The following is a 27212-nucleotide window of genomic DNA, read 5'->3' on the forward strand; positions in this document are numbered from 1 at the left end:
GTCTGGAAGTATTTATATAGTTGTGTGGGTTTTGTGAATAGGAAAAAATGGAATCTTTCTAATGAGATCTGTTTCAAATTATTGGTTATATTACCAAATACTTCAATAAAGGGAGTAGATGATGAAAATTATTTAAAAGCACATTGTATATTTTTATTACAATGAGTGAGACCTGAAAGCGATTGCCTAACTGTGGAGGCACAGAAAGCCTCTTTTTGGGTACACGGTTTTGCTTGTCAGTCCTTGAGCACTGCAGGTACAGACATACATGGTGGCAGCAGAGCTTGCCCACGACAGGGTGCCTCACCCTTCAGGCAGACCTGTGTAGGTGGCTTTTACAGGCAGCTGTCAGCTTCTCCTGCCCATTCTGCAACTGGGAGCTTCCTCCTGTCCAGAAACCATGTAGCTGCGGTTAGCATGGTGCTGGGATGGAGTCATTACCCTTCTCCCTCCCGCTCCGTCCCCGGTCCCCATGCACGGCGGTTGGATACACACTAAAGCACGGTTTATTAATCTGAACGCGATGCCTCCCTAATTGCAGTTGTGTTTGGCCAGGAGCTGCCTGAGGACGTGGCGGAGCAGGAGTGATTCTGCCTGCGAGTGGATCTCCCCGTCTGCGTGGTGGGACTGGTATTCTCCAGCCAGCTCTGGCCGTCTGTGCTGGTGGGCTGGCGTCCAGTTAACAGGCATTTCTTAGCTTGAACACCATCAACATGTTCTATTTATCTTCATCACACCCAGCTTTGAGCTTCTTCACCTTTCTTATGCAATAATTTTCTGTTTATTGTACTGCTTCTTAGCTTTGTTTTTCTGTTTCTTGTATGATTTCTCTTCTTGCTGGAAGTCACTGGAATCTGTCACAAAGGCAAAAAAAAGAAAGATTTTGTATTAATGCAGCTTTGCAAAAAAACGATTCCTGCTCAGATATTCCAGAAGGACTGGGAAAGCAAATCCTATCTTCCCCCTTCCTTCCTGATTTCTCCCTCCTGTTGTCCTATTTATATTTTTTTTTCCCATAAATGAGTATCGTGGAAATGATTTGGACTGAAGTTATTACATTAATTATCCAAACTGACATTTTTTCAGTGTGTGAAAGGACAGGGTGATATGTAAAATAGATGCACTAAGAACACCTACAGTATGACAACAAGTAGCAGGGTAATTGCTGAAAATTAAGTCTTTTCTGCTATCCCTTCCCTTCAACATCTGTTGTTCCATATGGAGTCATAAATATTTGCAATAAAATAGTTGAAGAAATAATCTCAACATTAATAGGGAAAAGCTAAATCCGCCAAGAAAATTGAAGAATCTTTTTTTTTTCTTGGCAAGTTCCTCCTACCCATCCTCATCTGACACTTCAAAATCTCAGTAGAACAGTCAGACTACAGTGATGCTTAAAAATCACCACACAAAAAAAAAACCTTTGTGAATGTTAATAAGAGAGTTAGCTGAGAAAAATTTTATAACCTCTTGATAATGGCCATGAGGAGGATTTTGTTTATTTTGTTTCATTTTCCTCCTTTCTTTCTTGCCACAGTAATTTTATTACTAGCCTTTTATTCACTAGTTCACATTTTCACTTTTCTCTATTGCCAGTAGAAATAATGCTTCTTGTTGGTGTGAGGAATGACAAGGTACTATTACTACCTGAAAGTAACTAGTTAGTTTAAATTGCCATATGGAAGATGCAGATCGATAGTACTTAAGCTCCTGCGTAGATTAAGAAGCAACTTAAAAGCACAGAAGAACTTCAAATGTTTTGGAATCCAGATTATCAAAACCTGCCTGAGGAGCAGCTATAATAATAACACAGACAAACTATAAATTGTAAATAATGGCTGTGAATATAAAATACAGCATTTTTGAAGGCTTTTTATGTATTTATTAGTAGCCTTAATTGTACTTACGGTTCTCCTTAATGAACAGAATTTAATCAGGTGACATCAGTTGTATTTGTTTTTCTTTGTCTGTATGTATTGAACTTTAGCCTGAAGTTACTTGCAATGGAACACTTTAGTTCTGACGGCTGGCTAGTCATTTACTGCACTTCTCAATTTCATTTTGTATTATTGCAAACCTAGTCTCTCATCCAACTCGGGTCCTTTTTTTTTTAAGGTTTGAATTAATAAAATATTTTCAGGTGTTTTTGCCATCAGTGCCATGTGAACATCAGAGTATATTGTAAATATGTTGAAGTTATAAATAGGTATAATTTTCTGTGTTATTAATGAGAGTACATTGATGAAAATGTCAAAGCTGTATAATTACGCACCTCTTGATAAAGAGTGCACAGATAAAGACAACTTGTAAACTGTAATTTCAGCCTTTTCTAGTGAAATTTTCATTTCTCTGCTTTTTGCCCCCTTCTCGTATTCAGACACTAAGTGCCTGCTTTATGATGTCCTTCAGGAAAACACACCATCATAATTCCCGAGAACAGGTCTATGGAAAGGTGCTTTCTCTTTCTTTACTACTCCAAATATTCGTTTTTTCCTAAGCCAGCACATTGCTCTAAATCTAACAGACATGGTCTACAGTTCTCCCTGTGTCGAAAACAACAAAAAGGTTTTATTAAACGCTTCCTCAGGACAAAATTGTCTGATTTCAGAGTGCATGGGTGAGAGCCAGCTGGGACGCAGGTACCGTGAAGCAGAGCATAGTTGATACTACCGTTTTGTGATAGTTTCCAAAAGCTTTTAAGGAATGATTAGACACTATTTTTAAAGTGAAGGTTTTTTATGGCAAAGCTCAGTAGTGAAAAATGCTTGTGTGCTATCAAGTTGTATCAATCATTTGAAAATGAAATAAAGTCTGATTTAAAGCTAGTGCGCTGGATTAATCAGCTACTCCCCAATTGCATTCATTGACCCTGTTCATTCAGGGACTGTAATTAAGAAAAACAGCAGTGACTTTAAATTTGGCACCTGAATCACAAGGTTAAAGCAGTAAATTTCTAAGTCTGATTGGTGCCAGGTTAGGAGGAGGTATCTCTTTTCTCACTGATGAACGGGAATGCTCAGCTCCAGGCAGAGGAGCAGGGAGGGAGGGAGGAAGAGGCAGGCAGAGGTTTATGGAGGATTTTGGGAGTTATTGAGACACTGAAGACAGATAACCCTGTCCTTGCAAACTTACAGACACAAGATATTTGAAATAAACAATGCTTCAGATTACAGGTTTTTCATACTTACCTCACTGCAAAAGAAAAAAATTCTACTAGTCTCTAGTTAAGCAACACAGAAGTTGCCAAGGTATAAAACTAAAATAAGAAGTCTCACTTTGTTGGAAAACTGCTTTGTGCAGTCAAAAATTAGAATTTAGGCCCTAATTCTGTCAAAATATCCGTGTTTGGACCCCACTGCCTATCACTGTTGTTGTGAAGTAGATACACAACTGAAGTCAAGGCACCTCTCCTCACTATAAAGATATATTGGTTTGGGTGATTCTGTAAGATCTTTGGGCAAATAATGCTATTTCAAATAAAAATGTAGCACCGTATTTTCAGACATGAGGAGCACGTACAACTCACCTGGTGTTGCAGATCTTCTGTTTTATTGTATTAAGGGTCAGAAAGGTCCATTAGAGTGTCTAGGCTGTTCTTTTATAACTATGGACCATTAAATGTAATCCCCATCACTCGGATATGAAGCTCCAAGAATTATAATTGCGATAAACCAATTTGGTCCTTAGGTTTCTAAATTGTATGCCACAGGCAGGGAAAAGGAGTGACCCAGCTGCCATCTATGTTCAAAACCATCTTACTAATGCTGGCTGAAGGCTCTCTGAGATCAAATGTCTTGGTTAGTAACTAACAGATTAATAACTATAAATTTTGTGTAAATTTTTACTCTATTCTCCATACGCCATGTATTTATTTTATGCATGGGTTATATTCTATATGCTGTTTGGGGTGAGGTTTACATATAATGCTTACACAGCTCCAGACGGATAAAGTTTTGAAGTGTATGTGAAGAATTAACTTGGTGGTCTAACTAGTGTTAGGCAATATGTAAATTGTAGCTTTAATATTTCTACTGTGTTTTGAGAGGGATCTGACATGTCAAGTGTATCAGGTATATGAATGATGGATTTAAAAACATGCCTTCTGAAAGAATATAAACCAGCTGGCAAATAAAAATTGCCTGTTGGTTTGGGCCGTGCACTGTCATGCAGGGAGCAATTCGCATTACTCGTGTTCCCAGAGCTGCGTTTAGTCCGTAGGTGGATGCTTCATTTTCCAGTCTCTATTGCTGCAACTTAGGCAGAAGATGGAAGATGAAATACTTTAGTATATAGAATTAAGAACGAGAAACATCCTAGCAGATTTCCATCTGCTTTCCTGGGATAATATTCCGTTTGCTGTTTGTGTTTACTGTGTATTTCTTTTCTCTGCAATGTAATTCTTGCTTTTGTCTATTCATCTGGATCCCAGCTAGAAATTAAAAGACTGCACTCTGAATGGGTTCCTGAATGCTATTATAAAGCATGGCAGGTTTAACAAACAAGCTCGATAAAAGTAGTTCCCACTTTGCTTCAATAAATAGGAAGGTTGTTTGTGTCCTTGGTTAGATTGTAGTTGTCCTAGCTTTGTTTCTTGCTTATTCTGTTGTACTGTATGTGTGAGTGCAGCTTTTAGCATTTATATTTTTAGTGTTCTTTAAAATCAAAATGCTTAAATCAACTTTTTTTTTTCCTAGTAAAGAGATGCATTTGATACAATCCACAAAACAGGCTTCCAACACATGCCATTTTTAATTGCTTTACCAATTATGATTCCTCCAGTCTAGCTAATAAATTCCTGCCTAACTGTGCACTTATTCAGAGTGTGGGCAAGATGTAGACACCATTCAGATGTGAAGACCTATTACAAGATTGAAATAGATTTCTAATGCATTTATCATTCATCTTTGCAGAGTGTGATTTCAATCAGAAAAAAAAAATGATGAATGGTTTGACAGTTTCCACCCATATACGCTAAAACATAATATGCTGCTTCTAGTTTTCAGCTATTACGGACTTTAACATGCAATGTGACCTTGGTCTGCAAAGCATGTTTGGTTAGCACAAAAACTTAATCATAAGAAGTCATAAGTAGAATCCTTCTTCTTTACTGCCCTTTTTCTGGGACTTGGAAATTTATTGCTTCTGGGACAGGTAGGATATGAACAATGGGCCAAATAGAGTCCAGGGTTATCTCATCTGTGTGAAAACTGCTGCTGAAAATCGATGTGACCTCTGCTACACTGTCATCCCAATTCCCACCCTCTGTGTCCTATTTGTCTTTTGGTAGAAGCTTAGATCTGTGTGCTGTCTCTATGTGTCTCTCTTGGGCCAGATTATCAAAATGAATCATTGCCTGCATACCTCTTATATTTCTATTTATTTTCCTGGTGTTGACTAGGTCTGATGAAATATGATTCTTTTTGCATTTGATCCTCACTGCAGCAAGCAGCACCTAATTTAGCTGTGTCTATCTCTTTAAAGAAGAGTAATACTATTTTGAAACTTCAATCTGCTGTACAGTAACATTACAAACCATAGACCATGCAACCTGTCTTCACAGTCAATAGTAATTTTCCTTTCAGCCAATTTAATGTTAGTACTTTCATCTCCAAATAGTAGAGATTTCTAGAGATTTCAAAGCAACTACAGTTTTGTTACGCATACTTCATGTTTTATTTTCTTTTTCAAATGCCGCTTCTGTTTAGTCTTTTGTGGCTGGCTTAGACATTATTTTTTTATTAACTAATCACTTAATTTTAAAAACTCTGCCACTGATAAAACATATTTAAATATGAGAAATGGTGTATCTGAATCAGCATGAACTGCATGGTCTGAGCATGTTACCAGAGTTGTTGGGATTTTTTTAATGGATCATTTAAATTACATGAACATAGCTCTAAAATGATAGCTATGAAGATGTGCAGAGGTACTGGCTTTTGTTGTTATTAGTCCTGAAGAATCATTATAAAGATGTTCCATTTAATGAACTCACATAGTGAAAACAAAATACTCCCTAAACAGAGATTTTAAAGAATATTTGAAAACTGGTAATGCTCCTGGTTGGTTGGTAGTAGTTGTGTATTAGAAACACAGCAAAAAGTGCTTGCTGCTCAATAGGGGCTTGGAGCATCTAGGTAATAGTTCTGCTGCAGAGACACCGTGGTTTAACTCATTGTTGTCAGATTCTTTCTGAGTTTGGTTTTTGGTTTTGGTTTGTTTTTTTTTTAAATAAGAGAGGTGGAAGAAGGCAGCCTTTTGAATGTGGTATGGTCTAATTGTAAATCCTGGCTTTAATACGACCAAGACACTTGACAAATGAAACCATCAGGACTGGCTGTGCAGTTGCCCTTACACAACACATGCATCATGAACTTATGGTCAATACATTAGTTGCAAGCTTTACTAAAAAGCGATTGCTGAGAAGATATTCTTCATGATTTCTGCAAGTGCAGGAGCATATTATATATAGACTGAATTGCCCTGGAATGTTACACAGAAATATTTTTTTAACATCGCAGAGTAAAAGAAATGTACGGAGTTCGGCTTAAAAGACTCCTAGCAGATTTTGTGTTTTTCAGCAATTAACTTGGTGTTTAAAATGAATACATGGGGAAGAAGTACTCACAGGGATCTGAAAGGAGGAGATACATTTGCTATCCTAAAATATCTTGAAATTGTCCTATTCAGAAATGTGAGTTCCTTGGTGATAGTACTGATTCATCACAAAATTGCAAGGATTTTTGAAAAATAATTACTGATGTTGTTTCTTTCCGCATACACATTTCTACTGTCTGTGCACAGCCTGCTCTATAACAACATGATCTGTTTGAAACAGCGAGTGAAGGGGAAGCTACCAGGTCCCGATTCTACGCTTTGTAAGAGATGCATCAGTCTAGTTTTGTGCAGTAAATGGCAGGCGTGAGCCCCTGCCACCCAGCTCTCTGTATCCCTCCGGTAGAGATAACTCAGCAAAGCGTTGTTGGCTACTGCCTGGGACTAGAAAGGCTGACAGGAGCAAGGTACTTGTTAAGAAAACCTGTGCTGACACTTCACTGACAACGTGGAGTTGGTGCTAGCTAAGCAGGAGGGAATGACTCAGTGGAGATTATTGACTGCTGAGCAGGGGAAGGATGATGGTAAAGGAGTAAAGAGATGTGATACATTTCTTGATTAGAACTTTGTTGAGGTTATAGCAACAAAAAAATCCACGTCACAGAATGGCACACGTGATAGAATGAAGAAAGGTCATTCAGGTTTAATGAACTGCATAATACTGTTATAATTCTGTAGAATTTGTGAAAGAACAGTCTATGCTCTATTAAAGATACGTTGTAGTCTTCAGTATATTTATTGTTGTTCTGTACTATTTTGCAAACTTACCTTAGCAATGATCACAGCTGCCCAAAGACTGAAACAATGTCGATTTTACTAATGCGCTTGTATTTTGACTTCCAGGTAAACAGAATGCTAGTTTCTAAAAATTACATTTACCTATATTTCCAATGCTTTCTGATGTTGCTTTTAAACCTATCTTTACAGAAGAGGTCCAAATTGCCATTCCAATAATGAAACCAACCTTAGATAAAGTCCAACTGGCTGGACAGGCCTTGCCTCCTGGATTTCCGGCGCCATTTCTTTTTGCTGATGGTCTTTCATCAGTAGAAACACTATTAACCAACATTCAGGTAAATTATTCTCTATAGGGCCAGGCTATATCATGATAGATAAAATGTGTTTCTTTTTCAATCTCTTTAAAAAGTTTCAGAAACTATTTTGTATCTGCAATCCTAATTTCTTTTATTTAATGTAATGCTTAGGTTTCCACTATCTGGCATTATCGATCCTGAAAGGGTTTCATACATTGTCTATTTGACTTCATAGTTGGCAATAATGATCATATTAAAATTCACCAGTCTCATTATTCCTCCTTTGCTTCTCCCTGCAGTTGACCGAGGTCAGCAATGATACGGCACTCCGTTTGTAATAAACCATATCAGTAGGATGAATTAGCAAAAGCTATACTGAATGATTCCATGCCACAAAATTGCTCATATATAACATTTAGCTACTTCAAAGGCCCAGTTGCATTCCAGGTCTATAGGTTCCTGCTTTTAATTTTTCTGTTTTCCTAGAGGGTGTAAAAGAAACACACAGATGTATTTTGTCACTGTTGAAGCAAAATGGTATTTTCAGACCTTACATTTGTGTGTGTTTTAGGGCCTACTGAAAGTGGCTGTTGACAATGCGAGAGTCCAGGAAAAGCAGATACAGCAGGAAAAGAAAGAGTTAAAGATGGAGCTTTGTAGAGAGAGAGAACTGAGAGAGAGCTTGGAAAGGCAACTCACAGCTGAGCTGCAAAGCAGAGGTGAGTGAATGAAAAATGGAGTTTAGATATCTATTAAATGTATAACCCTTTGGCATTTCCAGCTGGAGCTATTGAGGACTTGGAGTTAACTGACATTCATACTTCAGTGTAATGCAGCAGTGGACTAGCACTGGTAATGAAAGATTTAAATTTAATAAAAACAGAATGAAGCACACTTTTCTGTAAGCAGACAGAACAGTGACTGAAGGATTATTTCCTGGAGGGCAACTGGCCGCAGAGAGTTTTGGCTGGTTCTGTGGAGGAAAGCTGATTCAGTTTCATGGCTTTCACATGTATTATTACCACTCCGCCTGTGTATTCCCAGCCCGATTTCTTCATCTGACAGCTTTAATTTCTTTTGTTTTCTGCTATTACCCTCCAAGCATTGAGGATCAGTCTTACTGTGCAAAAGATAGTATGTCTGTAATTTGGGTATTTAGGTGATTTTTTTTCATTACCTTACTACTCATGTAGCCCATGTTTCTGTAGTTCAGGTGCTAGTCAGCTAGTTTCTCTTGTAGATAACAACAGCTACGAGAAGTTGTCTACCCAGGCGCACAATCTGAAGCAAATAACCCTATTTACTTTTTTCCATCGGGAGAGTGAGATACAATAGCACTCCCCATATGGGGCCTTCTGAGACAAAACCATGACTGTTTAGAAGCTTTTGATAGTAATAGGCAATTAAATTGGTAAATCTGAATTTTTCGCTGTGATATTACAAAGAAGGCAGTATTCTTTTTAAAATTCAAATCTGCATCTAACAGAGAAGACTAGTACTTTCTGTGCCAAAAGCTACTTCTAGATTACATCCATGAAATCAGAAAGATAAAACTAGATAAGACCAAAGATGTAGGTGCCAAGCACTACCTTCCTGTGCATTCTGAACTGAAATTAGGTGTGTAGAACAGAGCTGTCTGCACTGCCAAGTCTCGGTAAGAGGCAACAAAGGGCACTTCGAAGCCGAGTTGTGAAGGGTCAGTAAACACTACTGAAGTTGTTAAATTGCAGCGTGTGCTCAGAAATGCTGCACCACCCCGGTCTAAGTGTGGATAAGACTGCTGTATTTCTCTAAACCAAAACTCGTCTCCATGTAGGCAGACAGCACGCTATGCATTCCTGAGTCACATTCAAGTCAACAAAAACCTTAAGCCATTCGCTGGCTTTGTTGGTTTCTGCCTCAAAAGAATTTCACCAATTATCAATATCCTCAGAATTGTTTGTCTTTCAAGTCATGCACATCTTTATTATTACAGAAAGTCAGAGATAGGCTTTTTCACCAGAGTTGCTCAATTTTCCAAAGTTACATTCTACAGATCACATTTTGACATTCATAATTTATTAAGTCTCTCAGAGATTTCCCATGTAATGCTATCCTTTTTTTTGTTTTTTACCCCCTGACTGGTGCACTCACAAATGCAGAACGATCTCTAAGTCAGTAAGAATTCAGTTGAACAAGTGGTCACAAAAAGTTATGTAAATATTGTGGATTTATGCAGAATTTTCCCAATTTTTTTAGTAAATTTGGTAACAATATTTTGTGTTTTGAAGTTCACAGGTATCTGATATACAAGAGAAGCAAATAAATAAAAGGGATTGCAAAATACTGCTTGTATAAATTCAACTTTCATTTTAACAATACTTGTGAGCAATATTTGCCAGAGTGCACACACTAGCAAACTTGACTCTTAAAATAGACAGTCATTCTAAAAGGCCATTTATGTTTAAGCTCAAATTCTTTTTAGTCTGTTAGTTTTACCTACCTTTTCTAGTGCCATCGCTTCGCCATTTGTTTGATTGAGTAATGAATCCGTGGGATTAAGTACTGCTCTGTGGAATTTGACTACACACGTGAACTGAAGCAGCAGCAGCACGACGCAAAAGCATTCTGCGATCCTCTGCACAAGCTGTGATGGGTTGTGGAAATGCAGCACTTTCGTATGAGCTGGGGTGTGCTATGGAAGTGGTCTTTGACCCCTTCCGGAGCTGCCTAAAAATGTTCTCCTGATGGTTCTGAGAAAGTACGTGGGCATCAGCCTCCGGTCCAACTCATCTCCCTCATTCCAATGAGATGTGCCAGCTGATCACAAATTTCCTGGAATAAGAGTGTGCCCAGGAGGACAGTATTTTCTGGCTGCAGGGTACACTCAGCAGAAGTGCAGTGGTGGGCCTGTAGAGATCCTGCCAAGCAGTTTAAACCAGGGAAGGCAGGTGCGGGTCATACAAAGAAGAGATGCAAGAGATGTTCTTGCAGCACTGGTGAAAAAAAAAGTGTAAGAGCCCGTTAAAGGTCATTTAGTAAGGATGATAAGGACAGTCTGTTAGGCAGCAGGAGCACAGGAAGGGTTGCTGTTGGCAGAGGCAGATATTTTAGACGTAGGTCTGGCCCAAGTAATGGTAACCTGGTGAAAAATAAGGTTAAATATGGGATTAAGATTCAGGGTTTGAAAAGGAAAAGGCTCAAAAGGTGCATTTTATCGCTTGAATTTATATAGGTGAGGGAATACAATCGTAGGCAATGTCAGCAGTTCCCAGTGAAGATACTGATCATCTGGCTACAATTAATACTATACAATTATCTAGTTACACTTTTATTTATAGTTGGGTTTCAGACTGAGATTAGTCAGGAATACTTCTGTTTTCTGCCAAATCTTCCATGGCTGTACCAATGGCCTGTGGATGATCTTTGTCAAGGCACTGTTTCTGCTTTCCATCTGTGAAACTGAGATGAGATGACTGTCAAGTGCATTGAGAACCAATGCAAAGCTGTACAGCTGATGCTGTTACTGTATTGTTACCCATTTTAAGTCCAAACAGCCAGCTACTATACAGTGGTTTATGGAGTGCTTCAGTTAGAAGGAGAAATTGCTAATGAAGAGAATATTCTTGATTTACTTACCAGTGTTACAAGCTTGTTTTCAACCTGCTTTCTACCTGGGAAGTTCCCTTTAATTTCTCTCTCAGATTCTCAACACACACCCAATGATTTTGTGTTTCTCTCCTTTCTTCGGCTTTCCCTCATTTTTCTCCCACTAGTGCTGAAGTGTGAAAGTACTCGTGTTACTCAGTATATACTCCTTCTCTACGCATTTGATCTTTCATCTGAGTATGTACCCACTTAACCCAGTTTCTCGATAGCGTTGCATTTGGCTTCTGTCTTGGGCAGTGGTTCTTGCTGTTTCAGTTGTTACGCTTCAAAATGAACCCAACTCCTGCTCCATTTTTACAAAAAATTTACCACCTAATTCCATGGGGACTCTGTACATCATTGGTACCAACATTTCAGATTCTACAACACTGCACACAGACGGTTCTCCTGCAGAAATAAATTTCATTTCTTTTTAATGTTAGAAAACATAACTAAAACTCAATCTTTGACACACTGAGAAGACTTCCTCCATCCATGGAGTGGTCAGGGAAGACGTGACCAGTGTGTTTGGATTATCTTTCTAGATAAAACTACTAGAGAAGGAGGGCAGAATATTAATTCTCAGCATTAAAGGGAAACGTTAGAGTGAAGGGTGAGAGATTCATTTAATGTTGAGGATGTACATTGCTGCTGTTGCTAGAAATTAGTTTAAGCCAATGATCTGCTCAGCCAAACTCTGCAGAACTGTAGCTGGAATTTAGTCCCAATTGGTGAAGTCTGTGTAACATGAACCACCAGGCTGGCTCTGAGACTCTTGGGTTCTCATCAGGCAATTTAAATCTGTGGGGCTGTTCCAGAGCGAGAATAAGATTCAAGCTCTTTAACAAGATCTAAAGCCCTTTCGGAGTGTTCATTGTTTCACTACAGGATATGGCTTGGAGTTTTTTGAGGTTTATGTCAGATTCATGCCAGATTTATTTTTTTTCTCTTGAGCTAGAACTGGGCCCTTGAACATAAACTTATTTACTGTCTCCATTATATATTAATTGTGCTTTAAAAGCCATTCTTACAATGTGTTTACGTTTCAGCAACAATTCAGAAACGCTTGAAGAAAGAAAAAAAGGCAAAGAGAAAATTGCAGGAAGCTTTGGAATTTGAATCAAAGAGAAGAGAACAAGTGGAACAGGCGCTTAAACAGGCCACATCAGGTGACGGTCTCAGGATGTTAAATGGTAATGTCTTAGTTGGCCCTTCACAGTTAGCTTAAAATGATATTTAATTGAGTAGGAAAAAAAAAAAGTAAGATGATGCACAAAGCAAATTCCAGAATAAAAAAACCACAGTCCTTTCCTGAAATAATTAAAAATCTATTTCAGGCCCTGTGCTCTGGGTCATGAATTAAAAAAATAAATAAGCCTGCAACTAGAGAAACAGACAGAGCGGTTTACACAGACATGACAAGAAATGCTGAATATATTACCAGAGAAATCTGTTACAGTGCCAGCTAAGACAATGTGAAATTTGGTTTCTATAAGGTTCTCTGAACTCTTCTCTCCCAGCAGATTCATTTTTAGAACTTCTGAGCTTCATTTTAAAAGCCATTTGGCTGAAGTTTGCTTGGTCTCAGGACCTATTAAGTTTGTTAAATATGTATCAGCTTTCAGAGCTGACTAGGTTTTGAATACTTCCCAAATATTCTTGTGAAACAAAAGCAAATCAGTTAATCTTCAAAGCAGGATGATTATGTTTTGGGTAGTGGGACGATTTGCCTCTCCTGCTTAGTATGGTTCCAGCCAAAGTTTAGAGCTTTGGTCGAATCTTTAAGACTGATCCTAGTTGAGTTTTAATTTCAGGTTCTGTAGCTAAGGTTTAGTCTGTGTGTCCTTACCCCAAAGTCTCTGCAGAGATTCATGAATCAGATTCACACTCAGTCTCTGCTGTGTTTCTATGTCGTGTAGTCTTGACGTTAACTTTGTGCTGCCTGCTTTGGGCACTGCTAGCAATGGAGCCATAATAACATACACAGACTGCAAAAACTGCCTGAAATGCTGAGTAAAAATCATGAGTTTAGCTTGTCTTGAGTTCTCAGTTGTGAGGGCTACCCAAACTGTTTTTTAAAGTTAGGGCAAGCCTGTCTACGTGAACTGCCATTGCAACCTTCTGCAATGGACTGCGAGTTGTGATTTATCTAGAGCACCTAAGAGATATAAACTCTTTAAGTACGAGAGCAACATCTTTCAGAGGCATTCTCATCTGCTGGGTTTTATAGTCCAGCATATCACTGTAACCAGGAGCTGGCTGGCTTTCCTGATGTCCTGACAGTGAACAGTGGTGATTCAGGTGTGGATATACAGCTCACAGTTGCACTGTGATAAGGGACAATGACCCAAGGGAGAGTGGCTGGACAAAGCCAGCAGAAACCTGTTGCGCCACCTTCACTGGATCAGAAAACTGCCCAGATCAGATCCTACAGATACAGCCAGTGCCTTGAGATCAATGTCAGAAAAAACCTGAAATCCCGATGTTCTGTAAGGTCACTCACCCAGAGTCTGCCATTGCTGGTAAGCACCTGCCGCTCGCGCGACAGTTAGGAGTACTCAGCAGTTCTGGAAGCCACAAATTAAAGGGTACAACACGCCAGCAATATGATTAACAGATCTTTACATCTGCTATTGTGGGCCTGGCTGCTAACATTTTGATTTGCAGGCACACTCAGGTAGTCATATATATGTTAGTGCCTGCAAGAAGCTGATATTTACATGCTAATCTGATTGCACATGCAAATCAGGTAGCTCATTAGCATCTTAATCCACAATTTAATTGCAGGTACAATTTTATGACAACAAAATGTGAAGGGCTATTCTGAATATTTTTAATTTAACTCTGACGGTCTGTCTCATTTAACAGATGTTGTTATTAGTTACAGATGACTTTGTCATTTTACATATATACAACATGTACTCTAAAAGGTTTGAAAAGAAAGAACCATTTTAGATTAATAGATCAGTAACCTGACCATTCCTTCGAAACAGGAATCTGAGTAAGGGAAACCCCATGCAATAGCAGTCACTTGTCATTTTACAAGAAAAAACTGTATACATGAAAATATTATTTATTTGATCATATACATTTATAGGGCTATATATGCACACATCACATATGTTTCATTTGCACATATACTACTAAGATATTACACATATTACTCTTCTGTGTATGGACTATACTTTAATGGGTTGCCCTGCTTTGACATAGAGTCCGGTCAGGCTGTAGGGTGACCAGCAAAATCTCATCTTTGCGATAGATACTGGCACTCCAAGTAAAGCAATCTGAGAATGCAACAGTACAGTTATTCTCTGTTTGGGAAAGTCCAGAACAGGCTTCTACACAGAAAAACTTCAAAACTGTACACGCAGGTCCCTTTCAGGTGTGAGTTGTTTCTTGCTGTAATTTCTAAGTGCTGTATTGTAAGGGAAGCAGATGTTTCTCCAGAATTCGAGGTGCCATAGATTCAAATCGCATACCCTTCATGCTAATCCTTGTTGGCACAAGGTGGATAATGGCATCTGTTATTGTAACACCCTGGGGTGTTGGAGCCCCCGCCCCGAAGGACTGTGCATACAGAAGTATTATCAATATGAAATTAAATAGTTCAAAAGTGCATAGCATTAGGAGACTCTTTCTCAACTTGGAAAAAAGAATACAGTCCATTTTGGAAAGCTCTTCTCAGAAATCTGGAAGTGTTTCACATAATATCACCCAAAACAAAATTACATATCTGATAACATAGGCTTACAACACCCTCAGCTGAGTCTTTTAAATGCACTTCGCACAGTCCTTATCTATGACACGCACTCATACAAACCGATACGGACACACACAAACATGCTGACTGGCACTGGCTATATTCTTTAATTCCGTACTTTGCAGGTATATGGCGAGAAGAGTCAGTGTAGTTTAATGTTATCACAGTTTGATTTCAACTTCTGTTTTTCATATGTCAGATGCCCTCATTCTCCAAGAGCACTTAACAGACATATTAATATCATGGGTTGGTTACTATCTGATTGTCAGACAAATGTGAAGCACGTTAAAAATAATTCACTGTGAGACCAGTAATGTTTGCACATTTTGGAAACAATTTACTACTGAAAATTCTATGAAGACCAAATGTTTTATGCAAGACCGTGTAACTTGGAGATCACCCTAGTTTGCTATAAATATTTTTCTAAAGATGCATGAGAGAAGGACAAAGGGGAATGCATTAATCTTCGGTGTCACGTCTTTCAGATGCTGGAATCCCAGATATGGAAATAGAACACAACGGAACCCAACATGACAGTGCAGCAATGCAAGGTGCAGTATGTACCACATCCCATCGCATACATGTTTATTGTGAGCCATATTAAAAATGAAATGCAGAATAGTTTTTGTCTCTGTTTTCCTGCTTTAAGATAAATGTAAATTACACAACTTCATTTTGTTTTCCTGTTCAATATAGAAAACCTTTGAAAGATCAATACTTTAAAAGACCAGAAATTAAATTTGTTTAAATAGAGGTGTGGGAAACTCATATTTAGCTGTCAGACATATGTGCTTAGTTCAAAAGTGATTTTTACATATGATTTATCTTTTTTAAATATTTTATTGCTGATCCTTACCTTCCTATGAAGATCATAGATGTTTTAGAAAAATACATAAACTGTAGGTGGAAAAGGAAAGTCACATTCATGTTAGGAGCAATTATGTAGTTCCCCGTTTTCCTCCCTGTTCAGTGAGCACAAATACAGAACATTCCCATATTGTCTGAGTGCTTCCCAGAGTAATAAATGCTTTCTGGCTAGAGGCCTGTGAAGTGAGAGAGTTGGGTAACCATCATTTCAGGGAGCTGAGATACAGAGATCTTAATGGTTATTTCCACTGGAAGCCTATTTGAGGCACGCAGAAAATCATCGTCACCTGCGATAAAATTTGGTCTGAGCAATTTGAATGTAGAAATTCTCTGACTTTGGAAAAGTCCAGTTTTGTAGTGTTGATTTTCTATAAAATCAACCACCTTCTCCCTTCAGACCTGTGCCGTATTCATTACACACCATTCGGTTCTGCGCTGGCTACTCCAGCAGCCTGGAGACAGCTGCCTCTTTCGCTGTAAGTGCTGCGGCTTAGCGCACTTCCACCCTTTCTAGTGAATCGTGTAATGGTTCTGTGCAAAATAGAATGGCTGCTGAAGTAACTAAAGACGGTCCCCTTCTGTGCAGAGAGAAGGACTGCAGTACAGTTACAGACACAAACATAACTTCCAGCCTTTCTGAACTGTTAAAGGCCTGACTTTGCATACCTCTGGTATGCATCTGTCGTCCATCTGTCATCTATACAGGAAAGCTTTCAAATATTTTTACTGCTGTCTCTTTTTGTGATTTTAGGTTCATATGCTAGGTACTACAAAGGAGGAGAATCACAGCTTTATTGTGATGCGCAGATATCCATATAACATACGTGTGTAAATATATGTACACATACGATTAGAGTTGTCCTCTAAACATTACAATTTGAAAATTGTTACTGCCAAAAATAGTAAAATACTGGATACGCACTGGGGATGCATGTATTTAAATTTGACAAGCAAAATATTCCTAACATTTATGAACTATTTATCATACCTGCTGAGATGGCTGCTCAGTACTCTTCCTAAAAGATTCTGAGAGTCAAAGGTGCATCTGGACAGAATGTAGTAAAAAAAAAAAAAAAGGAAGTTAATTTCAATTTTCAATTAAAGAAAAAAAGTTACAGTTGGCTCAAATGTGTCTTCCCATCAAAACTGATTATAAATAACTGTGGGGAAAGTGATGCATAGCCACTTCCAACAACCATTTACTTACTAGAAGGAATTAAGAGAACTTTCTTAATTCCTGTAGTCTATTGATATACAAGAAAACCTCGTGATTTTATGGTTCTTTAATTCAGGTTGGTTTTTTGTTGCTTTTTTTTTTCTTTAATCTGATCCCAACTACATCATTCTTTAGTTTTAAAGAGTTTTTTGGAGCATAAAGTTTTTGTTCAGGTTAGAAACCTGTACACAGGGAGAACTGGCTATCCACTACGTTCAGTATCTCTGAGCGTGGTGCCCCTCTGTGAAAGCGGAACGTGACTCGTGCGATAGGAGTTGTAAACCTGTCATACACTCCTCAGTGGGAGAGCAGCTCCTGTCTTCACCACAGTAATGCATTATGGCGTACGCTGGCTTCTCCGACAGTTGTAGTTCGGTAAACCTGTTCATATGTAAACGAGGGATGAGTTTGGTCAGTTCTTTCACCAACCGCTCTCAGCTGATTAAGAGGTTCCCAAAAAGCTCTCTCTAGAGCTTGTTTAGATTTCAAAGTGTTTCTGTCCTGTAGCACCGTCTCTTTCATTTTTATTTATGCTGATACTGTAATATCTTTCTATTCTCTTTTCCTTTGATTACAATTTTTGTACTTGACAGCTACTATTGCACTGCCGTCTTTAACAGTTTGAGCACACTCCCTCATTGCCCCCTTCATTTGCTGCCTTTGTTTTTGGGCCCTGGGAGGAGGAAGGGTCAAACACACGTTCCTAATACAAAGCTGTTTCCAAGCTTCCAAAATCTCCCTCTATTGCACAGAAAAAAGCCTTAGCATCAATGCAGACCTTTCTTTTTCTGTTGTCAATAGCTCTGCTGGACGGAAATCTATCGTTCACACAGTGCCTTTCCTTTGAAATTCAATTAGTTTCACTGCCAGTATCTCCTTAAGACAGTTTAAAGGAAAATTACAAAAATACTGCACGGCCACCTTTCACAGTGATTAAGTCATATCATATTTTATGCTCATTTCTTAAAATGATTTTATTAACACAAGCTGTTCATATAGCGGGATTCTGATCTGCATTGTAAATCTTCTCCGTTTAGTTGACTCGTTGTCTCTATGCTCTGTATATTGAACGGAAATTTTGTGCAGACATGACTTAAAACTTTTTTGAACTTTACGGTCTTAATGCCTCCATCCTCCATACGCTGATCTTCCAGCCCAGCATAGCTTGATCTGAGAGGAGCTCTGTAGCTGACAAAATAGAAAAGAACTAGTTGCTGTAGTCACGAAGCCCCCTGCATAGTTGAGTGGTGCAGGAGAGGGTGATGCCTGCACACACATACCCTCCTGCTCTTGCTTCCATAACTCACTTGTGGGCCAGCAAGATAGTGCATCAACCATTTTATCAACCAATCTCCGTTTCACATAAAATAAACATACTGGGTGTCATTAAGTGCACCTTCAGATCAATGATTTTTGCAAATGACATTCAAGTACCATTCGAGTAGTGCATTTTTGCTGATAAAAGCAAATTAAATTAGCACAACTACAAGTGTGCTGATAAAAACTAAAACTGAACAGCAGCACCATTAGCTAACAAAGTAATATTTTCTCTTTACTGCTTTCTGCCATTTAGTTATTATCCTATTGGAAATCTAATTATAATCCTTTTACTCCCTAGTCAAACTTCACAGTTTTTGCAAGCTTAGCACTGACAAGTGATTTCATTACATTTGATTGCCCGCGCCCAGATTGACTTAACTTCACTCCGAGACCTAAAAGCCCTCTCAGTTTCTCAGATTCCCTGTTTGCACATTACAGCAACAGCTCCTTTAATTAATTAGCATGAACAGCAGTAACATGAACTGCTGAACAGAAAATAACATCATTTTATGATCGCAGGGAGACTTCTCCTTTTGCATGTTTATACCTTAGTTAACTTTTGTATTACTATATTTCATTGTTAGGGGATGTTGGAACAATCAGCAAAGCAATGTTATCTTAAAATTTTAAAAAATAGATGTTACCATAATACTTGATGATAACAATTTGCAAAAAACAAAAGACTCTAAATTTCAAGAAGGAGGCAGCAGTGTAGGCAGACAGACTTTTCTGAGGTGAAAATGTGGTTCAGAGGAAACCTGGCTCACTGTATGTGCAACAGGAGGGTGACCCAGGGCTGCTGCTGCTTTTGTTTGGTAAATAACCTGGCAGAGATATAGCACAAAACCTCTCAGTAACCGCGAATAATTTTTTTATCTCTGTCTGTTTGCCAAAGCTGAAAGACTGCTGAAGTTTGGAACGTATTTTGCATTTTATTACTTAGAAAAATGGGCTGTATTTTTTCAATATTCTGATATAACCAGTCAGTTTTCAAATCCAGCCTATGGTTAAAAGGGTACAAGGGAGACAGAAAAGAGAGGGGTGCTGTTTTTAAAAGACTTAACAACTTTGTTACTGTGTCAAATTAAACCTCCAAATGCTGCAATCCAGTAAGCCAACCACACTACGTAATTTCAGAGCGCTCTACAATTGTAAGAGACAAATTCAACACCTTGCAAATAATAATGCTATTGTCTTGGTCTTGCTTTCACTGAAAAAAAATGTTCAAGCACTTACGAGAAAAGACAAGAACCCTGTGATTAGAAACTCTTGAGACTAAACTAAACAGAGGAGTTTAAAATATATGGCTCCTGATATTTTCCTCGTGAGCAAGTTCTTCGCTGTCTGCTTCGAGTCTTAGGCCGTTTCGTCTTCCTCCTGTCCAGGCCGTGCTCTGTCCCCAGTGCATGTCCTCCTCTGGATGCTCTGAATTACTAAACCTCTAGTAGGTACCTCGCACTGTGTCATATTGCACCGTTTCTAGAAAAACTCTTGAAGTTTGTGCACAATTACCAGACTCTCATATCCGTGCCCACACCGGCCACGTGCTGCTGAAAGCCGACTCATTAGCTGCTAACCAGGAGCAGGGCCCCCTTTAGGAACTCGCCATGAGACTGCTGCACTAGCTGGCTACATGGCTCGTCTGCTGGCAATACAATGCAGGGCTTTAGAAATAAACAGCATCGCTGGTCTTAGTCTTGGTGTTATTCGTACTTTTGTACACAGTGTTTTTCTGAATCTCTCTCTCTCTCTCTGTAAGCACATACACACACATATGAGGGAAGAAACTGAGATTTTGTTATTTTCTGGGGACCACAGAGTGTGAAGGTCTATACCTTTCTATTCTTACAAAGGGCTAAAACATTTATTCAATAATTCAGTGTCAGCAGGCTTGAATATTTCCTAAGCAGGAACCACTACGTTACCTCCCTGTCTACTCCAACTGACAATGGCAATCCAGCATCTACATAGTTGGTATTCAGCGAACAGATCTCCTGTCCTTGGCTATTGTTACTCATTAGAAATCCGATTTTCTGTACAAGTTTTTAGGTCTAGTAACATGGACCTGGAAATACTTGACAGCTAAGCACAAAATAAGAGAGGCAGAAACCCCGAATGCAGGACCTCCAGGAGTGCCACAGGTCCTGCCTGCTGCGGGAGCAGGACCCGCGGGGAGGAGAGGCTCCTTGGCTCAGTCGGCATTAGACATCAGAGACCGCACATCTGCAGGGGTGGAAGGGAGGTGGTATGAAAGAGCGAGAGATTAAAAGAAAGCAAATCAAACTTCATTAGCACTGCTGCTCTCAGAAACAGCATTTATTGTTCACATTTTTTCCATGAGTCGAGAGGAACCTGTGCCCTGCTCACCGTGTGTTATTTTTTTTCACTTTCACTGCTCAGTTCAGAAAATATTTACAGATAAATGGAAAGGAGAAGTTTTGCTGGACAACTAATAAACAAAGTCAGTTTTACTCACTGTTGTCATTCGGCTGATTGACTAGTCCAAAACCATGGGAACTGGCTGCAGGCCAGGTCGTCTTTTTTCTGTAGCAGCACAGGGCTCCTTTGCTGTGGTCCTTACGCCACTAGCAGGGGCCTGGCTGCAGCCTCCTCCCAGGCCAGTCCGCACTCCTGCGTGCCGAGACGTTTAGGGAACCGGGGATGTCAGCCACAGAAGAAGCTAATGCAAACTGTTCTCTGATTTTCCTTTTTTTTTCCCCTGCAAAATAAGAGACTGATTCGAACTAATTAGCCCCAGGTTTGTAATTCAGAGTTACTGTTATGGCATTGTATTTTCCATGTGTCGCTGCACCCAAAACTCAGCTTGGCTCTGTTAAACGCTGACTCTGTTACATAGCCTAGGCTGGGTGGAGAGATCAGCTGCTGCCCAGCATGCCTGGGGTATTGTCCAAGACTCTCTGATTCAACCCCTCAAGGAGGAGCTGTGCAAAGCCCCCGAGATCGTGCAGGTCACTCCGTCCACAGAAACACAGCCGCGTCTCGGCTCTACCTAACCTTTATTTTAGTGGCTCTGCCAACTCCTCCTTCATCTAAATTGGCAAAGTGGGATTTTCAGTTTATGACTTCATCTCTGCTACCCATATTTTCCGCAACATGTAGTGCTGGGGTTTATTTTTTAAATTGCATGAATAATTTACAGTTACTGATACAACAAATTTATCCTTGTTTGCTCATTATGTAGCAGATCCCAAGTTTCCTTCCTACAATCACGTTCGCCTCCAATTTACACTGAGCTAAAGTTGCCTGAACAAACTCGGGCTGTAGCTGTGTCGGTTAATCACAGCTAGCCGCTGTGTCGCCTTGCTCCCCTTCCTGGACCGGATTTGCACACCAGCATCGCCGGGGCGCATTTCTTTATGCAAGTCGTGAGGGTACACCTGGCAATTTTGTTTTAAAGAACTTTTATGGAAATACAGCTGAATTACTGATTTAAAACAAAAATATTATAAACAAAGCCTCACAAAGGATTCAGCTGAATAGGCTGAAAAAAGAAAAAAGTCCACTAAATATGCAGATGATAATTATTGCTTTAGGATTTGTCCTTTATACACACATTAAAACCTTGAAAGAAAAAGACGAACGATGGTATTGTCGCTAAAAGATAGTGCAAGAGATGAATGTATACCCTGGACTAACGATTCAGGAAAGACACCACCATCCTGAGGGAAAATTACAATTATTAACATGGGCTCTGGCTCACTGAGAAATTGAGAGATCTTTACTTGTCTTATACATTGTAAAGGGGAAAAAAAAAAAATCCTTTTTAAATGTCTTGCTTATTAAGCCAGTCATGCATTCCACTGTAGGTTGTAAAGCAGTATAACATGCACAGGGGGCTCATAAGCATATTTTAGTGTTAGGGAATATCATTTATACAGTTTTTATATTGTCAATATTACCCCTAGAGAATGAGATTAGGCTTTAAACTACTGTAAATCTGCGCTTTTGCTCACCTTTGTATAATTTCATTTTTTAATAGAATGAAGCCCACATAAATGAATATTTGATTAAGGGATAAACCTAATAAAAGAATACATTTATTGCACACAGATTTATTCAAATCTTTGCTAAATAATACAGTAAGATGCTATAAAATGGTATGTAGCTTGCAGTCAGCTATACTGAGGAGATGATAGTGAATATTCTTCAAAAAGATGAATTTGACAACATCGCGCTGTCTTTCCTGTATATGTGGTAGCACAGCTGCTCCTAACACTTTAATTCCTCATAGGTGGTTGCTGTATGACGTTGTTAATGCCATGGAGTTAAGTTTATTGCACAGCAACAAAAAAGTATTTTAATTTCTGGAGAATAATTGAGAGCTTTATAAAAAGGGAAATATTTAACTATGCACTTTCTGTTTACTGATCAATAATACCTCCTGGGTGGCTGCACTGTGCTTCAGCTTTGGCATTTACTTTCTCTTTTACAGGTATTCCAGATATCTCCCTTGAACTTCCCTTGAGAAATAAAGGGAATAGGAAGGAAAAATTGAAACCTCTTTCAAAGTTTAAACAGTCAGTCCACCAGCCCACAGTACCCTCAATGACCACCTCTTACCTTAGTTTGAAAAATAATTTTTAAAATACAATAAAAATATCAAGAATTTAAACAACAAGTATTACCGATCCTTACCAATCCCATTTTTGATAAATCAAGTCCAATTCCTCCCCTTGTCTTTGCAGGCAGATTCCTTGTTGCGAAATGTAGCACCATAAACGTGCGTGTGTACGTGGTCTGTGTCTTACTGCCTTCGTCTCTACAAATATCAAGCATCAAGCACGTATCAGAAGATGCAGCTGACGCCCAGTGGCCATTTAAATAGCGAGCTATGTACCTAATTTCTGCTGCTGACTTCCGTTGTTGTTACATGGACCAGCCCACCAAGCTCGTCTGTCAATCCCGCGCCTGCAGGCGGTTGGGCAAGAAGCTCCGGGTGTACAGCTGGCCCGAGCCTTGGCCCGCCAAGAGAGTAGGGGTGCAGGCGTTAGGTGCCAGGGGCACGGCACGCTTTGGCTGCTGCTGAGCAGAGCCCAGAACCGGGCAGTGTGTTACTGGCGCAGGAGAGGCACACCAGGGCAGAATTTTGGACTGCCTGTACAGACCATTCACGTGACTTTCTGAGGGCGGCCACGCTGACCTGCAGATTTGGGCAGTGGCTGCCTTTTTTAGAAGTGTAGTTTTAATATCGGCTGGCTCACCGACAGCCTGCTAGGGAAAAAGTCATGTGCATCTTCCTAATAATCAGAAGGAGGGAAGAAAAAAAAAAAAAAAACCCACACCAAACCAAACCAACAAAACCCACCGTGTTCAATATTTGCCTTTCTGCTCCCCCCCTCCCCAGGCTTTAATATTTGCCCCACTAAGTTTAAGACGATGATTTTAATCGGCCAAAGGCCTGAAACTAATCTTCTTCACTTCTTCGGAGTTTTCCCATGCTCCAGAGATGTTATGTGCTGGCTCTTCCGATCTTTATTCTTGTTTACATCCAAAATACATATTAAATCATCTCTGTTTGGAAAGTCTGAGCCTCCTTAAAACCATGAAACATTCAATTACTAATTAGCTGTTTCCTGTTCCTAATGAAGTGAACATGTCGGATTTGGATTAAAATTCAGCTACTGCTCTCCTCTGTTTATGGTTCCAGATGTTTTTGTTTTATCTAGGAGGTTACTTTGACAGCTACTGCTAAATGATAAATCACTCATATTATAGCTGAAATGCATTTTGAAATTGAAATGTGGCAAACTTTGAGATTGCTCCAAGGATCGGTGTCAGTTAGCAGGTCAATACTTGTTCCTTCCTTAGGAGCGTTCAGTATTGGCATATGTAAAACAGTAATGGGATGGATGTCAACGTTATACAAAATGCTTCGCAATATTATCATTTTGCTATCATCTTCAAGATCAGTACTTGCGGGTTTAGCTGGGTGAATTCATGATTCATTGTATAATGAACAAGAATATGGATTCTTGTTAGCTTTAGTTTCTGTGGGCATTTTAATATTTTTTTTTCTCTGAGCTTAATGTGAAAAATCACAGTTGATAGGTACTATAACTAGGAATATTCTTATGAAGGAAGGAAGTGGTTTCTACTTGTTTCCCTAAATAAAGAAAAATAATTTTAAAAGAAATGTGGCAGTTTCTGAACAAAAGAACAGTTTTTCCAAGAACAGATAGTGATTTACTTGTATTCCATTTTTTTAATGCAATGCAATTTTGGTTTATATGCTGTTCCCTAGAAGGTTTTGCGCATGTAATATTGGTACGTCGTAAAGCTGATGCTATGCTACTCCGTCTATCTTACGGAGGTGTGCAATGCAACACAGGTTGCCTTCAGAAAAAAAAGGAGGAAAATGAGTGTTCAATTAAACAATAAATGTCATAAAGGCAGAAAACCCCAAATCAAAGTCTTTATAGCCTCTGCTCAGCACATGCTGGCTCCAAGCACGGTTAGAAACACAGCTGGAGGTTTTGTAGCCCAGGTGAGTGCCCAGACCCGTACCAGCGGTTAGGTGGTGGTGGTGGTCACTGCGCTGAGAGCAGCTCATCTCGCTGCGTAACAGCCACCCGCCAGCACTTTGTCATCAGGTGCCTCGTCCCAGTGTAAAGCATGTTTGGGAGATGGGTAGTATATATCACCTGTGGATCTGATAACTTAGCTTGAGAAGGAAAAAAGTCCAGAAACAAATAAGGAAACCCACCCAAGTTTCAATTAATTGTAATATGCATAACTGTGTAATTGACCTTTTTTTTCCTTCTTTTTTTTTTCTCTCCAGAAAACAGAACATACATCAAACCTACTATTATGTACTGAAGGAAACACCTATTGTTGAAAAATGTATAATGATCACTATTTGAAGACTATATAGTTCATGAAAAATGTCCCTTCCAACCTTTGATGCCTTCAGTACTGTGTGAAGAACAGGATTTGTAGCATGAAACTTGAAGGACAATTTCAAGCAATTTACTGTTGCTGCATCGAAAACTGCCGTATTGTCATTAAGAAATATTGAGACTTTTTACAAGCTTACCATACCAAACCAAGCCTGTTGCAACAGATCATTTTTAGGTCCCTGGAGATAGAAAGGAGTTTTAGTATTTTTAAGCACATACAGGAATTATTCCCCCTTCCCCCCCAAAAAAGAACTTTTTTTTTTTTTTTCTAAGGAGGTAGCTATTACTGGATAGCAATGGCACAATGATTTTAAGCCACAAAGGTCCTCACTGGCTGTACATCATACAAGTCCAGTTTATCACTGAAACTGTTCAACACGGAGCTGTTTCGATTGTGTTTATAAATTAAGCTTTGTTTACTGAAGCAGATACTCGATATATATTACGTTTTAAAAAGAAATGTGTGTACATTTTTTAAAAGAATGATGTAAAAATTGTCCTTTCATTAGATGACCAATTCAAAGTGTGAGCTAAACCCTAATAGCTGACGTAATATGAGGATTATAATTGATGCTTTTTTTTATGCTCAGTTCAGCTTGGCTTTTGGTCTTTTAAGATGAAAAAATGAATATGCAGTAGAGTGTTAGATAATGGAAACTTTTAAGTATGGTTTCTCTGTTGTACCATATTAAGTTAAAGTACACATTCTTTGTTAAAAATGTTCTTGCTAAAAATACAGTATTAAAAATTTTTTTGTTTGACTTTGGAAATCTTTTAAGATTTTTTTTTCACTGTGAATTCCCATAGTTACTGTACTAATGCAAAACAATATTTTGCACTATTAAAAATACTTGAAGAATAAAGAGGGTGGGTTGGTATTAAACATTTTCCTACTTATTGTATGTTACAAATTCTGAACTTTGAAACATTCCGTTCTCAAAATACGTGACTGAAAGCTGGTTTGAGTCAAGTGGAATGAAGTAATGGCCTGGTCACTCTTCACTTTTATTCCTGGGTCAAAGGCACACAGCTTACTTGCAAACTCATGTTTATATACACATACTTATGTTTACACACATACCCTGAATTAAATCACCGTCACTTAAAAACAAAAAACACATTAAAATAGATCCATGGGGAATATATTTCCTGTGATTGTGTAGGCTACTATCTATATGTATAGTGTTCAAAATTTCATCTATTTTTATCACTAGATTTATTTTTTCTCCCTGGTTAACAGCCTTGCTAACTTTCCAAGGGTAGCTTCAAACTCTGCTCTGTAATACAGCAGAGAAGCAGCGTCTGATTTTTCATTCCTAAAGGGAAGCTTTTAGCTTAACCAGATGTTGGTTCAAGAAAACACGTAAACCTCTGGTTTACAGGCGATCAAACTAATTATCAGAATAGTCTTTCAATGTAGAAACATGGTTCATTCCGTATTATTTTTATTGCGGGCGTTCTAATAACTGCATTAATCAAAAATTGAATGATAGGAAGAAACAGGAGTATTAGGACTTGTGAAATGTATGATTCCCGCACTCTTAACAAAAGCTCGTGTGTGAGTAAAACACTGTGGCACCTGAACTTAAATTTTACCTTTGACTCTTTGTTAATTTAGTTGCTATTCCATCAGGATTCTCTGAAATGAGGGTTGAGCCTTATTTCTAAATCTTATGTTTGAAAAGGACAAAAGGACTTGAAACAGTCCTTGGGATACTGCAGCATTTCTGCTGCTTGACCGAACGCTGGTATCATTCCTGTGAACTGCAGATTTTGAAGCGAGCTCTGTGCTGAGTTACCATGTCATGCATTTTACAAAGACTACTAAAGTCACTACTTACTTCAGTCTTTGAAAT

At 38.9% G+C, this 27212-nt stretch overlaps 1 protein-coding gene and 1 long non-coding RNA gene across 5 annotated transcripts in view; one reads left to right on the plus strand and one right to left on the minus strand.

Annotated features, from left to right (window-relative positions):
- DACH2 (dachshund family transcription factor 2) overlaps positions 1-26117 on the plus strand; it is a 302186-nt gene extending 276069 nt beyond the window's left edge. The window contains exons 8-12 of one of the 4 annotated variants that reach the window (XM_054839711.1): positions 7540-7685; positions 8218-8365; positions 12323-12466; positions 15522-15587; positions 25239-26117. In XM_054839711.1, coding sequence (XP_054695686.1) covers positions 7540-7685; positions 8218-8365; positions 12323-12466; positions 15522-15587; positions 25239-25276 — 542 coding nt within the window. In that variant the 3' untranslated portion in view covers positions 25277-26117. The remainder of the gene's footprint in view (positions 1-7539; positions 7686-8217; positions 8366-12322; positions 12467-15521; positions 15588-25238) is intronic. The other 3 variants (XM_054839712.1, XM_054839713.1, XM_054839714.1) reach the window with 3 other exon arrangements.
- Positions 222-23624, minus strand: LOC129211918 (uncharacterized). Its single transcript, XR_008579007.1, has 5 exons — positions 23096-23624; positions 20916-21158; positions 16892-16948; positions 10129-10621; positions 222-854 (listed from the first exon to the last, which is right to left on the minus strand). It is a non-coding gene; the product is annotated as an uncharacterized LOC129211918 (long non-coding RNA).
- Positions 26118-27212: the final 1095 nt, after the last annotated feature.

This window comes from Grus americana, chromosome 12 (genome assembly GCF_028858705.1).
Source record: "Grus americana isolate bGruAme1 chromosome 12, bGruAme1.mat, whole genome shotgun sequence".
Classification (NCBI taxonomy): Eukaryota; Metazoa; Chordata; class Aves; order Gruiformes; family Gruidae; genus Grus; species Grus americana.